This window comes from Arctopsyche grandis, chromosome 6, assembly GCF_051622035.1.
Source record: "Arctopsyche grandis isolate Sample6627 chromosome 6, ASM5162203v2, whole genome shotgun sequence".
Lineage (NCBI taxonomy): Eukaryota > Metazoa > Arthropoda > Insecta > Trichoptera > Hydropsychidae > Arctopsyche > Arctopsyche grandis.
In genome coordinates, this window is record NC_135360.1 from 3,082,776 (window position 1) to 3,098,646 (window position 15,871).

Consider the following 15,871-nt stretch of genomic DNA (forward strand, 5'->3'; position numbering starts at 1 on the left):
GGTAACTTTCATAGTATTTTGAAAATAAATGCATCTCATTAATGCATTTATTTTCAGATAATGAATAATTTTTAATAATCTTTCTATAAAATTTATACATAAATTTATCTATTAAAAATAAAATTTGAATCAAAAATAATTTACATCCTAATAAAGCGAATACCCACCATCCTCACCTGTCTCGTCAATAGACATAGAATCTATAGTTTTACATACTTTTCAATATATACAGTAAGGAATGAAAAACTTAAATATTTCTGCCAATCTGCTAAGGTCACATATGTATAATAACATGCTATCCCATTCAAGAAGTGGGTGTTTATCGCTCCATCCAGCAATTAAAAAAAATACTACAGGTGTGGGAGCCATTGAAAAAAAATTTCTTAAAAGAAAAACCTCCAAAACCGATAACAGATATTTTTACAAATCCATTATCAAAACTTTATACCTTGTTTTAAAAACCGAAATTGGACATTGCCACTGGATAATTGATCCAAATCAAACCGAGAAAGGAAAAAATCAAAAATTTTACTGAATGTTTTCAAATAACAGATTGAAAAAAAAAACCTGTCATTAAAGTGAAAAATATTTCAGACAAAATAACAATTAACGGAGAGGTTAGGTAGTAAATACCTTGGTATTGAAGAAAGCCAGCCATACAACAAACTGAAAAAACATAAGTAAATTACGATGACACAAGTGGAAACATTTGAAAAATATGTAGAGAATCTTTTCAATGTTGGAATTAATTGTTTGGCAAAGTGGTCAGTTCCACTGTCGAAATATGATGTTTATCCATGGATGCTTCTCGATGAAGTACTCGAATGGGAGGGTACCTCATGCACCTGGGTACCAGGCGCAATTTGTTTTCTGTTGACACAGTGAAAAGCATAATTCAATGTGTTTTAAATTATAAAATGTCATGCATTGAATTCTATAAGTGTATAAAAGCGGAAATAAAGCAACTCCAAAAAATGAAAACATTGGAAGAGTGATGATAATAAAGTCACCGAAGTCAGGGAAGACTGAAGGCGAAAGAAGAATGGATGAAATAAAATGTTTAGGTAAGGTTCTATTTGGTTTTATTAAATTGAATCACCTCTTAATCTATATTATTTTATTTTAGATATTTGGTTTATTTTATTATATCTATATTAGTTTATTTTAGCATTGTGTTAAAAGATTGCGCAATTTTTTATAATAAAACTATGAATGTTGATATTTTTTTTGGGGTTGTTCGTGGTCCGGCTATTATGGCAGCCCTACACTAGTATGAATATTCATCTGTACATTGAGTCCACGCTTTCTAAGGAATAATTTTAAACAAATGTCACATTTGTGTGGCTTTACCTAGGGTTGTCAGATTTCATGCAAGTCAAACCGGGACACCACCCCTCCCCCCCAATAAAAAAATCAGATCTTTGACTTTTCTATAGATATATTTTCAAATCAAATTGATAATATTTAGAATATTTATAATTGATTTTTTTCCCTTCTATTTTTAATATATGTAAATGAAAAGTGCCACAATTACAATAAAGAAAACAAAAATAGACTTCACTAAGAGGATGAGTGAAAAAATCTAATTAGGTTTTTGGTGATTTTTCTTCAGCTAAAAAAAAGCTTTTAAAGTTTCAAATAGCTTTGGAGTGTGTTCTATTGCAGGAAATAGTGATTCAAGATAAATTGATTGATGCCTGATACTCATTTTTTGTCTCCCTTCTACACATAATTCTCTAGAAAGTATAACACAGAGACAAATAGTTCATTGTCGAATATTGCTGTAGTGTTTGCCAGACTGTCTGGTCCAGACATCGACTTTTTGTTTATAGTTTATGTTAATTCTATGTTAAAAACTTCTGTCAAGAAGTTAAAAGGAGTAAACCGGGATATGTGGGCGTCCCGAGAGATTTGTTCGGGACACTGGGACACGATACTTAAAACTGGTGACAATCCCGATTAATCGTAACGCCTGACAGCCCTACTTTTCCCCAGTATGAATAGTCATATGTGAGCCGAGATCAGACTTTCTATTGAATGATTTTAAACAAATTTCACATTGATGTAGCTTTACCCCACTATGAATACGCATATGTGTAGTGAGTATTGATTTCCTAAGGAATGATTTTAAACAAACATCACACTTGTGTGGCTTTACCCCAGTATGAATATTCTTATGTACGCTGAGATCAACCTTTCTTTGGAATGATTTTGAACAAATATCACATTTGTGTGGCTTTACCCCACTATGAATCATCATGTGTTGTTGGAGGCTATTTTTATGAAGGAATGAGTTTGAACAAATGCCACATTTGTATGGCTTTACCCCAGTGTGAATAACCATATGTGTACTGAGGTGTGATTTGCTAATGAATGATTCTGAACAAACGTCACATTTGTGTGGCTTTAACCCAGTATGAATATTCATATGTAAGCTGAGTTCAGACTTTCTACGGAAAGATTTTGAACAAACGTCACATTTGTATGGCTGTTCCCCACTATGCATACCCATATGTGTGCTGAGGTGTGATTTTCTATAGAATGATTTTGAACAAACGTCACATTTGTGTGACTTAACCCCAGTATGAGTATTCATATGTGTACTGAGATCGTATTTTAAACGGTATGATTTTGTACAAACGTCACATTTGTGTGGCTTTACCCCACTATGAATACCCATATGTACAGTGAGTTCCGATTTTCTAATGAATGATTTTGAACAAGCGACACATTTGTGTGACTTTACCCCAGTATGAATATTCATATGTGAGCCGAGATCAGACTTTCTATTGAATGATTTTGAACAAATTTCACATTGATGTGACTTTACCCCACTATGAATACGCATATGTGTAGTGAGTACTGATTTCTTAAGGAATGATTTTAAACAAACATCACACTTGTGTGGCTTTACCCCAGTATGAATATTCTTATGTACGCTGAGATCGACCTTTCTTCGGAATGATTTTGAACAAATATCACATTTGTGTGGCTTTACCCCACTATGAATCATCATGTGTTTATGGAGGCCATTTTTATGAAGGAATGAGTTTGAACAAACGTCACATTTGTATGGCTTTACCCCAGTATGAATAACCACATGTGTACTGAGGTGTGATTTGCTAATGAATGATTCTGAACAAACGTCACATTTGTGTGGCTTTAACCCAGTATGAATATTCATATGTAAGCCGAGTTCAGACTTTCTACGGAACGATTTTGAACAAATGTCACATTGGTGTGGCTTTACCCCACTATGAGTATCAATGTGTGCACAGAGTTCTGATTTTCTAAGGAATGATTTTAAACAAACATCACATTTGTGTGGCTTTACCCCTTGATGAATACCCACATGTGTACTGAGGTTTGATTTTCTATGGAATGATTTTGAACATACGTCACATTTGTATGGCTTTACCCCACTATGAATATTCATATGTAAGCCAAGTTCATACTTATAAGTGAATCGTTTTGCACAAATATCACATTGGTTTGGCTTTATAGCACTATGAATAGCCATGTGTCGGCGGATGACATATTTTTTTAGGTATGACTTTGAACAAATGTCACATATGTATGGCTTTATCCCACTATGAATACCCACATGTGCACTGAGGTCTGATTTTCTACGGAATGATTTTGAACAAACGTTACATTTGTGTGGCTTTGGCCCAGTATGAATATACATATGTAAGCCGAGTTCAGACTTTTTACGGAATGATTTTGAACAAATATCACATTGGTGTGGCTTTACATCACTGTATTGACGGATGTTTTTTTTTTTTAGGAATGCTTTTGAACAAATGTCACATTTTAACGGTTTACCTCCAGAGAGGCTTGTATCATTCTTAGTTAATGATTTTAAATAAATTTCACATTTGTGTGGTTTGACTCCCGAATGAACTCCATTGTGTTCACGGAGTTCATACGAGTTGTCTTGAAAATTCATCTTATGACCCAATTCAGAATGTGCAGAGCACATTTTATCTAGAGATTTTTGTAATGGTAGTTTTTTCTTTTGGAATGGCAATGTTGTCTATTATTTTTACGATATTATCGTCTGAAGCAATTTTTTCTCCACAGGTCTAAAAAATAAAACAAACGTTATAAAATTTAATACTTGTGACATTTTTATAGTGTAGTATATTTTTATGTACCTGTAGTGTGATATTACATTACAGGTGAATTTTTAACGTTTTAAGGCACTCGAATCCTATTCACTCACCTCGTCATCGACCGGTGAATTAGAAATGTTTGGTGAAAAATTAGCACCCGACTCAGTTTTCCACATTAAATCTTCCAGCAAAGCTTTCTCCGGCTTGACTTTCAAATACTTGTGTAATTCCACCCTCGACGTTGTGTCACTCCGAAAACAAGCGTTTCGAAAGCTGTGGAGCAATTACAGATTGTTGATACAAGAAAGGCATATCTCATCTGGCAGATGGTCACCTTTCCTATCCTGCAAATGAGAAAGATATGACGATTACGAGGATTAGCGAATTATCAATAGCAATGGTTGAAGTGTAACGTAACTGACCCGCAACTGACAGCAGGTCCAAGTACCAAGTACGCTGCACCAAACGCGGTGGATGAGGGCTGAAGCAGATCAAAGACAAAGTCTGCAATCCTTCTCCTTGGCCAGGAGAAGCACAAACCCCTGGAGAGTGCAAAGTGGACAATGGATGCCTAGACGTAGACGTTTCGAATTTATTGATTAAATTCGCCGAATTCAATTCGTCGAACATGAGTTGGTAGAAGCGAGTAGTTTGAATAACACGTTTCCGAAGCACGAGATTTTCGAATTACGTATTTTTCTTATGTCAAATGGCCAAAGGCTAATTATTACATTGTCGGATAGAGCATTTTTTTATTGATAATTTTCAATTGGTGTTGTGTTTTTCCCGCTTTACATTATCTATGTATAATTTGTATTGTAAGAATATAGCACGACTTGTGCTATTACGAATCAAAACCAGTGATCTCAACATCGATCCTGTACAAACATGCATAACTCAAAGGCAACGTCCCCTTCGACCATTCCAGAAGAAAGAGTTCATCGCTCGATCGTAAAACGAACGAAACCCAACAGTGATGTCATCAGGCAACCGCGACACAAGTCTAAAAAGTCATTTACGCGTGGCACATGCCCGCATTCTCAAACGAACGACGTCCTGGTGCTGACCCCACAGCTATAAAGCACGCGCCTCGAAAATAGGTCAACACGTGTCCTGGAAACGAAGACAAAGCATCTGCACGCGGCACGCTTCAAGCCAGAACGTATATAAAGCGACGCACCAGCTCCCAACACCAGAGTGAACATCTGGAGTTCAACCAGCTCACTTCTCCGAAGCTCAACCTCTTCGTACATTGAATAACCATTGTAACAATTGAACAAAAATAAACGATCCTCTTACAAACTACACAACATGTGTTTCGTTAGGCCGGGATACGGTCAACATACCTTCCCTGCCTTACAGTATATTCGAAGTATCAATAGATGGAGTATTGTGAATGTGTGAAAATTCGACATCGAGATTTTGAATGATCTGGAATTATACTCAGCATATTATATGCGAATGCATATCTCTAAAATATTTCCCCTTCAAAAAAAAATTTCCCCTCTCTAAAATAGCTCACACGACAGATTCGGTGTTCGCCGGGCAAATCAAACGTCAAATGGGTTTCCATTAACAAAAATAAATACCGACCCTAACAACCTAATCTTAAATGAATAGAGCCAACCCTAACTTAATCTAACCCTTAAATAAATAAGTATTGGCTGCTAAGATATAACGGTTCGGTGATTACTGGTCACAAAGTCACTAAAATCTCTATAACAAAACATCTGGCAGCCGAAAAGTCCATCATACTAACAAGAACTTGAGTGCCATATATTGCGTATACGCGATTTTAATAGCAAAAATTGTCTTTGCGACCACTGCAATGTGACGAATACTCCAATTATCGATATAACGATGTGTAAACCATGAGGACAGTGGAAATGGACAGGAGCGGGGCGACACTCTATCATCAAAAATTATAATTTCACTGATAAGGGCCAGTGAAAATGTAATTGGGTATGATTTCACTGAACTGAAATTAAATTGTTTAGTGGAAATTGTCCTAAAATTCTGTTGACGTAAACGATTTTGATGTCATTGCCATGATGTTCAATGTTAATCAATCACTCAAATATTAAAAACATATGTATTCAATGTGTTTAATGAGTAATCAAGAAGGTAAAAATAATTTAATAGGTCGAAATACAACAATGAAATATGAAAGAATGTAAAAGGGTACAAGGAGATGAGTGGATGAAATAAGAAAAAGGTGTGTAAGTATAAGTATAAGTTCAAGGTCGAGCCTTGAACACGATATATATATATATATATATATATATATATATATATATATATATATATATATATATATATATATATATATATATATATATATATATATATATATATATATATATATATTAAAAACATAATTATTACATAAATCAAAACAATACATGATGATTGCGCAATCGAGATCAACACTGGAGCCCTGATTGGGGATGCGCGGTAGAATTCGAATTACCGCGCCACTAGTAATGGACGTCCTATTTGAACCTATTCCTACCAGGTTGACGTCCATCCTTTTCGACTTTAAGGCGAGTCGCCTTCTTAAGTCTTCAGAGATGAGGTTGAGTTCGGAGCCGTTATCTAACAATGCTCGAACCTTGTGCGAACGTCCATCTCCGCCGCGAACTTGTACTTCCACAGTGGATAACAGGACAGTTCGGGCGTGAGAAGGCGATACGCGTCTCACCGAGTGTAAAACCAACGATGATTTTACGGGTTTGGCGTTCTCTGATTTCTTGGGGCTCCGATAATGTTTGGCCTTATTTGAAGGCGAAGTTTGGTATGGAGTTGAGTCATGTAACATGGTGTGATGGGCATGACCGCATTTGAAGCATCTCTGCTTTGTTTGGCACGCGTGAACTATGTGCCCTGGCCTCAAGCAGTTGAGACATAGTCGACGTTTTATGGCGTTCGACCTACGCTCATCACCGCTCATTTGGCGGAATGATGGACAGGCTAGCAGAGAATGACTTCCGCTGCAACTGATGCAGGAGGGGCGTTCCCTCCTCACATGCAGAACTGCTGCCTTCGGATTCGTAATGGTTCTTGGTCGAGGATTCGACTCGCCTTTTAAGACGAAGTCGGCATTTGCCATCGATTGGCACTGGCACGTTAGAAAATGCATTATTTTGCTAAACGTGCAGTCTTCATACTTGGGAGTCTGAAGCTCCCATTGCAGAAGTGTACTCCGGTCGAGTTTTCTGGTGATAAACATCACCAGAATCTCGTTCCAGGTCTCGACCCGGACGCCCAAGTTAACGAGCGCACGTACATGCATGTTGGCATCATCTATGAGACGACGCAGACTGACGTGATTGTTGCTCACGACTGGCTCGGCTTCAAGCAATGCCTGAAGGTGATACTGAACAACAATTTTTTTGTTGTTATAGCGTTGATCCAAAATGGACCACGCGCTCGTAAATGAATCTGAAGCTAATTCCAAGCCGTCAACTAAACGTTGGGGCTCTCCTTTTAGGCTTCCTAGTAAGTATTGGAACCGGGCGATTTGCGAACTCTCGCCGGCCATAGCGGCCAAGAAGCGTTGTGAAAAAAGCGGCCAATTTTGGACGTTGCCTTCGAAGGTGGGCAACTCCAAACGGGGCAATTTTATTGCCGAATTTGATTGCGGTACAGGTGACATTGTGAGGTTAGCGCCATCTAACGGTGAAGCGCTCAATTGCGGCTCACGCAAATTGATTGCTTCGGTGCATCGCACGAAGGCGGCCATATGCTCCCTATCAAATAGGTCCACGACGGATTCGGAGGCCTGCGCCTCTTCTTGGTCCAGCTCGTTTATCTGAGCTTGGATCGCTTCGAATTCAGACAGTAATGGTCTGATTGTTTCGAGCCTGATTCTGAGCTCGAAGATGCTCAGATCGTCCCCCAATTGATTCGCGTTTCTCGTTAACCGAGCGCGAATTCTTTTCCGCGTATTTTTAAGCGTACTCAAAGACGCCATTATTGAAATGCGACGAAATCAAACAAAGGAAAAAATGGACGCGGGAAAAAACAAAATGGACGTTGACGACCAAAAAAAATAGCAACAACAACAGAAAAATGCTAATTACGACCAACCTGGATTCGACGACGTTGGAAGACCACCTTGAGGAAACCAGCCCCGCCCAAGCTTACCACTAGCTATCTCAGAAAACCGACTTCCGGGGTGCTCTCGAGTTGAACATCCCTGGAGTCTGTACATTTGGTCCTTCGAGCCGGATTAGACATCTCCTCTGTGACAGTACCAGAGCACCTTAACGACTTGTATTTCAAGAAAAATAAGAAGTCATCCAAACGCTCAGTAAAGCGGAAGGAAGGTGAAGATATCTTTTCCGCTAAGAAAGAGAAATATGCTGCTTCTGAAGAACGCAAGGCTGACCAAAAGACAGTAGATCTTGCATTATGAAAAGTCATAAGGAAAACGAATAGGAGGCGGGGACGCCCGCTCGGCGCCGATCTCCCTCCAAAACGGCTCCTTTGGTCGTAACGCCACGAAAGCTGACCATGAAGACTTGGTCGGAACATATATTTTATATATGTATAAATACAGAGAATAAGCAGGGGGGGGGGGGGGGTCCGTCGTGAAATTAGCGCGCACGTGTTCGAGAGGTTATGATAACTTCACTCCTCACGTGACTACGTGATCTGACTTCGACGAAGAAAGACCAGGATTTCCTCACTTCTCACCGGACGTATACTGAAGCTGTACTTCCAGTATCGTCTGCCGATCTAGGCTGAGCTGATCGGGACTCGGTGGTGGGAACAAACTCGGTAGCGAACAGAGATGTTCACTCGACCGAAGCGGAAAACGAATAGGAGGCGGGGACGCCCGCTCGGCGCCGATCTCCCTCCAAAACGGCTCCTTTGGTCGTAACGCCACGAAAGCTGACCATGAAGACTTGGTCGGAACACATGACATGTACGGTCAGACATTACAAACATCGTATACGATCAATAACATTTTTCATGAAACAATACGATCAATAAAATTTTTCATGAACAATACGAATTTTTTTATTCATTAAACATCCACAGAGACATCTATAGAGAGAAATCGGGAGAAACCTGAGATATAACAATAACTCAAGGCTTGCAATAGAAAATTGGAGAGGGAAAGCCAATTTTACAGGAACTGTTTCAATGAAAATCAAAAAAATCGCCAAATTCTGATAAGAAACGATCGACATCGACAAACCAAGGTCTGGCCAACAACGAGACTCTAGTGGGAATCGAATCCGTGATACATACAACAAACTGAAAAGTATATTACGATGACACAAGTAGAAGCATTTGAAAAATATATAGAGAATTTTTTCAACGTTGGAATTAATTATTTGGCAAAGTGGTCAGTTCCACTGGCGAAATATGATGTTTTTGCATGGATGCTAATCAATGAAGTACCCGAATGGGAGGGTACCGGATGTACAAGGGTACCAGGCGCAATTGGTTTTCTGTTGACACAGTGAAAAGCATAATTCAATGTGTTTTAAATTATAAAATGTCTCGCATTGAATTCTATAATTATATAAGAGGGGGAAAAGAGCTGCTTCAAAAAATGAAAACATCGGAAGAGTATGATTGGGCAAAGAAGAGCGATGATAATGAAGTCACCGAAGTCAGAGAAGACTGAAGGCGAAAAAAGAATGGATGAAATAAAAAGTTTAGGTAAGGTTCTATTTGGTTTTATTAAATTGAATCACCCATTAATCTATATTATTTTCTTTTAGATTTGGTACTATATTTAGTACTAAAGCTATGAATGTCGATATTTTGTCTCCTTCGGTGGTCCGACAATTATGGCAGCCCTATACTAGTATGAATATTCATATGTACACCGAGTTCACGCTTTCTAAGGAATAATTTTGAACAAATGTCACATTTGTTGCTTTACCTATGAATAAGTATGTGTTTATGGAGGTTACTTTTTTGAAGGAATGATTTTGAACAAATGCCACATTTGTATGGCTTTACCCCAGTATTAATACCCACATGTATATTGAGGTGTGTTTTGCTAATGAATGATTTTGATTAGCATATGAATATTCACACTTTACCCCAGTATGAATATTCATATGTGCAGTGAGTTCTGATTTTCTACGGAATGATTTTGAACAAACGTCACATTTTTGTGACTTTACCCCAGTATGAATATTCTTATGTACGCTGAGATCATCCTTTCTTCGGAATGATTTTGAACAAATATCACATTTGTGTGGCTTTAACCCAGTATGAATATTCATATGTAAGCCGAGTTCATACTTTCTAGTGAATGATTTTGAACAAATTTCACATTGGTGTGGCTTTATCCCACTATGAATAATTATGTGTTTATGGAGGTAATTTTTATGAAAGAATGATTTTGAACAAACATCACAGTTGTATGGCTTTACCCCAGTATGAATATTCCTATGTCCACTAAGTTCTGATTTTGTACGGAATGATTTTGAACAAATGACACATTGGTGTGGCTCTACCCCAGTATGAATACCCACATGTGTACAAAGGTGTGATTTGCAAATCTTATCTAAAGCTTTTCGTAATGGTAATTCTTCCTTTGGTATGTCAATGATGTCTATTATTTTTAGTTTTCCTTCACAGGTCTACAAAATAAACCAAACGTTATAAAATTTAATATTTGTAAAATTTTTATAATGTACTATATTTTTAAATGCCTGTAGTGTATTGTTTTTGAGCTCTTTTTCCTATTATGCTACACTACGATTACTAACCAAATTAAATTAAATTGTAAAATAGAAAATGATCAGTAGATCAGTAGCTATTAAAATAGATATAAGATGTATTGTGAACATAATTTCGTAATAATAAAAAGCATTTAAAAATCAAAATATTTATTTTTTACGAAGTGCATTACACTGAATGATCTTTCACAGTATACGGTTATAGGAAACATCGACAACATGTATTAATAAAACAATTGTTGCCAATTCTTTGAATTGACTTGATTCTTAGTCAACGTATAAATTCGACCAAAATTTTTCAATCGTGATATTATAATATTAAAATGGTCTCTAACTATTTAGTCACGACTCATTTCCAATAACGCATATTTAACGTTAGCCCAGTTAATTAAATTGAATACTGAAAATGATGTTAATCTCATTTGTAGGAAATTCAAAAAATTCAAATCTTCAAACCTTTGATCAAGTTCCAGATTTAGAGATTGAAGACACTCTATTATTTGAAGCTTTAATCTTAATTTAAAAGTTGTGTTCCGTAATTTTATCTATGAAATCGCTAAAAGAAGGTATGGGGACTGTCTAGAGTTGTAAAGTATCTTCGTAACCACTCACCAATCACGTCGGGCTACCAGTTATGGGGTGATCACATCGGGGGTCACCAGTTATGGGGACTTGTGGCAGCGGTGTAGATGAAGGCTGCGATGTTCTTCGGCGGGGTCACCAGCTATGGGAGCTGGCTGGACGAACTGCTGGTCGAGTCCAAGAGTTGTTGTATGTATGAAGACGCTACTTGCTCACTTCGGAAAAGCGAGCCGGCTGAAGTCCCGGTGCTCTTTGTTGTCTGGGGCTGGTACAGTGGTTTATATACGATAAGCGACCATGTGCAAAGAATGTCGTTCGCATTCCGGATCGTTTGTTACTATCGAAGCTTAGCCATTTAATGTGGTTGTAATTGAGCAATATATTATGTTTTTCGTTGTTCATTTCACATAGACAAGTTCAACAACTTACTACCGGTATTAATTGCATTTAATACTTTTCTTACTGATCTTCCATACATATAATTACAGATTTACTAGCTGGCACTTCTTGATGCGCAATATTTCATTTGCATACGGGAACTGAACGAAAATCTTTCTTACGCAAAAACCGCTCGAGTTAGTACGTTTAGATAAAAAAATATATTGAGATAGAAAACCAATCCTTATAAACGTGGTGAAATAAAAAATTTGCCAAATAAATGAAAAATAGCACGGAAAAAAAATATATTTTTGACTTTTAAAATTCGCTAGACAATTAATTAGAAATATTTTAATGCAATGAAATATAAAAATTAATAGGAAAAATATCTGACTATTGATTCCAATACTCACTTTGAGCGTAACAATCTTAAATTTTGAGTTAAAGACCGCAAAAGCTAAAAAACTTCTTAAAAAAAATCTTTTTAAACGCCCATATCTCGTAAACGATCACCCCACCAACAAAAATCAATATCATATTCGAATTCAGTGCGTCAAACTTAGTAAAGATTGGCTAGTCTCCGCTCTGGTATTTTTTTTTTGTTGCTCAGTGTTATTAAATCATTTTTATGGAAACGTGTACCTATGTCACTGCTGTTCTTTCTTGCAGTAGCTAAATTGTAAAGTGAAGGTGAAACACTCGGAAAGCTTGGAGAGTAACAAGAGGGAAAACATTTCTGTGACGGGCAGGAATGTCACTGAATTAACGAAGCTAATAAAAAACTTGTAAAATTATATGTAAATAATATGCAAATATTCTGGAAGTAAAAAAGTCTATATTGAAATTTACTTGGTGTGAATCGTTTTAATAGAATAGTTGTTAATAATCATAATAGGTGTCAATAAAAAAATAAAATTCATACGCATTATTTTAATTGTTATTACTTACAATATAAAAATACATTTGAGAAAATGAAACCACTTAAAATATACATTTAAAATCTGTTTAAATACAATTGTTATAAATGAAATTGACATCCATGTTCATATTGCTAAAACAATTCTGTTAATAGCTTCAAAAGCTATGAATACTTATTACAATAAGTATCACATCATATTTAAGATATTACATACACATATGTACATCATAAGAAACGAAACATTTTGGAAACTAAAATTTCTTTGTTCATAGGAGGCAGTGAAGAGGCCTGAAACAACAAAAAATCATTATAATAAACGACAAACGATGATACACAAAATATATATGTACATAGTTTCACGTAATTGAATCGGGGCTGGTGGATGCTTACCGACACGGAGAAACGACGATAACTGAACAGCAGACATTGGCTCGAAGGGGGGAGGCACACATTAGCATCCACAAAATTATTGAAGAGATCCGGAAAGAACTGAACACCGAACAGCAGACATTGGCCCGAAGGGCGATAATATGTATCACAGCATATTAACAATATTACAAATACATACATTATAAGAAATGAAACATTTTGGCAACTAAATTTTCTTTTGTAATAGGAAGCTGTGAAGAGGCCTGAAACGACAAAATTCATTATAATAAACGACGAACGAAGATACACAAAATATGTAGGTACATAATTGAATCGGGACAGGTGGATGCTTACCGACATAAAGAAACGACGATAACTGAACAGCAGACATTGTCCCGAAGGGCGATAATATGCATCACAGCATATTAAAGATATTACGTACACAAATATATACATCATAAGAAACGAAACATTTTGGCAACAATACTTTCTTTGTTCAGAGGAGGCAGTGAAGAGGCCTGAAACGACAAAAAAAAACTTATAATAAACGACGAACGATGATTCACAAAATATATAAATATGTCCATAGTTTCACTGAATTGAATCGGGGTTGGTGGATGCTTACCGACACGGAGAAATGACGATAACTGAACAATGGACATTGGCCCGAAGGGCGATAATATGTATCACACAGCATATTAACGATATTACAAACACATATGTACATAATAAGAAATGAAACATTTTGGTCAACTAAATTTTCTTTGGTCAGAGGCGGCAGTGAAGAGGCCTGAAACAACAAAAAAACATTATAACAAACGATGAACAATGATACACAAAATATGTATATACATAGTTTCACTTAATTGAATCGGGACAGGTGGATGCTTACCGACATGGAGAAACGACGATAACCGAACAGCCGACATTGGCCCGAACGGCGATGACAGCAGCAGAAAAATTCACTGAAACAATGCCAGTAAAAATTATTCGTAACCATTGTATGAAAGTTCTACTAGCATCGGTAATTTATTGTCATGTAGTGCATACTTGTAAATTGAGCGCAAGTTCTTGCAAATAATCGAGAATTGTACATCGTTCATACTTTTGCATAATTAAATTTATCCGATTTTCTTTGGCAACTGTCGCTCGTCTCGCCGTTGGACGTGACGCTCCTGCTAAAATTTGTTCCGCAACAGACTCTACTGACTTTTGTTCTTTTTGGAACTCGACAATTATCTTGTGGAAACCACAGTCTGCTCTGCCGACGAGTGCCTCCCAGCGCCTGTGCCAATTTTCAACCACGTTCTGTCTATGCGGCATCCCATCCACTGTGGAAGGGTAAATGCTCCACATTTCCGGTGGATAAAGTGGTGGAGTTTTTGCGATGGTGCCGTCTGGCCGAATATTTTCCTTGCCGTTCACGTAGTATTCGTCCAGCCACTCCACCACTACATTTGCCTCCACAGGCATGGTAGGTCTTAGCACTTCGAGCGCAGCGGGAATACCGTCTGCCGGAACAAAAGCCAGAGCCATCAGCCGCTTTAGCTTCAGCGAAAAAGCTGTATCGCTTTGGTAATTTTGGGCCAGTCCGAATCTCTGTATATTGCGCCACAAACAATCCTCGAAATGGAAAAAGCAGACTCTACTCTCCACTCCGGGAAAAACGCTCTGGGAAGCGTGGATAGCCGCTTTTTCCAAATCGGAAATTATAACGCGTGGCGCTAGCGTTACTCCGAGTGTAGCTGCATACAGTTTCATCTCTTCAAATAATCTTGTGTACGCCGCCTGTGACTTGGAAGTCATCAGCACATACACCATAGGTAGAATCCTGCTGTTGGTGAATCCTACCTTTGTGTGTATGGTGTACAGCTGATAGAATAATGTAGGGACAGTTTTGGATGCCCCGTCCATTATCCAAAACTCGCCCCGTGACAGGCAGCGTATATTGTCCGACGTGGAGAAGACCAATATTCTCATATCGTCGGCCAAATTCACATCAATCAACAAAAAAGGTTGGTTGTTGTGAGTGACTCTATAATCCGGCAAGACATTCATATCGGACAATACCTGCGGCTCAGTGGGTCTGTTTTCTCGCCTAATCCTGTGTATCTTGCACCGTAAGGCATTCACAGTAGGCAGGTGTGGGGAATCGATTTCCGATGTGGATGCCATCGCGGTTTGTATTATTTGATTCGGCAAATCCTCCGTGTCTTTGGCGCTACTTTTCACTGCATTCACCAATTTATATGTTTCGATATTGTGGGGCGAAGCCGGATGATTGTGATCCAGAAACTTCTGGGCCATGTGGTTCCCCTCAACAAGCAGTGTTATTACTCGTCCCGGGCAATAGAGGTTTTTCTTCTGATTACAGTGCCAGTAATGCCTATTTCCATTTTTTTTCTCCAGCAGCATAATATAGCCACGTGCATTTAACTTCGGCCTACCCGAACATAACGGTATAATTTGAAATACTTCCCTTATCTAGAATACAATTAAATGTAAATATGAAATAATTTTTTTAACTTTAAATCCACACCTACAATTTAAAATGCTTATTATACATATGTTTTTACCCGCTTCCCTCGGTATTTTTAATATAAACTGCTTAAACATGGCTAATCTAACAGCAAACATTTTATTAAATAGTTTTATTTTATTTAAATTTATTTGTTTTTCTACGAACCAACAATAGTTACATATAAAGTCTCTTTCGAAATTATTTATTAGACTAGTTGAACCCGGCATGCATTGCAATGCCACAATAACGCATGCAACTCCCGTTCCCGTTCCCGTTT

General features: G+C 37.5%; 3 protein-coding genes across 5 annotated transcripts in view; all 3 read right to left on the minus strand.

The window, feature by feature from the left end:
* LOC143913567 (uncharacterized) overlaps positions 1–15,871 on the minus strand; it is a 781,442-nt gene that overhangs the window by 685,022 nt on the left and 80,549 nt on the right. The window lies entirely within an intron of this gene.
* Positions 1,067–4,736, minus strand: LOC143913485 (uncharacterized). Of its 3 annotated transcripts, none has more exons than XM_077433319.1 (3): positions 4,538–4,731; positions 4,226–4,459; positions 1,067–4,085 (listed from the first exon to the last, which is right to left on the minus strand). In XM_077433319.1, the coding sequence occupies exon 3, from the start codon at positions 3,980–3,982 to the stop codon at positions 1,982–1,984; it is 2,001 nt and encodes a 666-aa protein (XP_077289445.1). In that variant the 5' UTR covers positions 3,983–4,085; positions 4,226–4,459; positions 4,538–4,731; the 3' UTR covers positions 1,067–1,981. The 3 variants fall into 3 exon arrangements, with proteins under 3 accessions (XP_077289445.1, XP_077289446.1, XP_077289444.1); XM_077433320.1 differs by having other exon boundaries at positions 1,073–4,085; positions 4,158–4,459; positions 4,538–4,709; XM_077433318.1 differs by having other exon boundaries at positions 1,073–4,459; positions 4,538–4,736.
* LOC143913487 (uncharacterized) overlaps positions 12,703–15,871 on the minus strand; it is a 133,667-nt gene continuing 130,498 nt past the window's right edge. Inside the window, exons 5-10 of the mRNA XM_077433322.1 lie at positions 14,124–15,557; positions 13,966–14,038; positions 13,699–13,863; positions 13,428–13,591; positions 13,095–13,336; positions 12,703–12,992 (exon numbers count right to left, since the gene is read on the minus strand). Coding sequence (XP_077289448.1) covers positions 14,036–14,038; positions 14,124–15,557 — 1,437 coding nt within the window. The 3' untranslated portion in view covers positions 12,703–12,992; positions 13,095–13,336; positions 13,428–13,591; positions 13,699–13,863; positions 13,966–14,035. The remainder of the gene's footprint in view (positions 12,993–13,094; positions 13,337–13,427; positions 13,592–13,698; positions 13,864–13,965; positions 14,039–14,123; positions 15,558–15,871) is intronic.

What these genes read in the sequence shown, in the direction of transcription:
- LOC143913485 (XM_077433319.1), bottom strand. Translation starts at nt 3,982, where the DNA reads ATGTGCTCTGCACATTCTGAATTGGGTCATAAGATGAATTTTCAAGAC.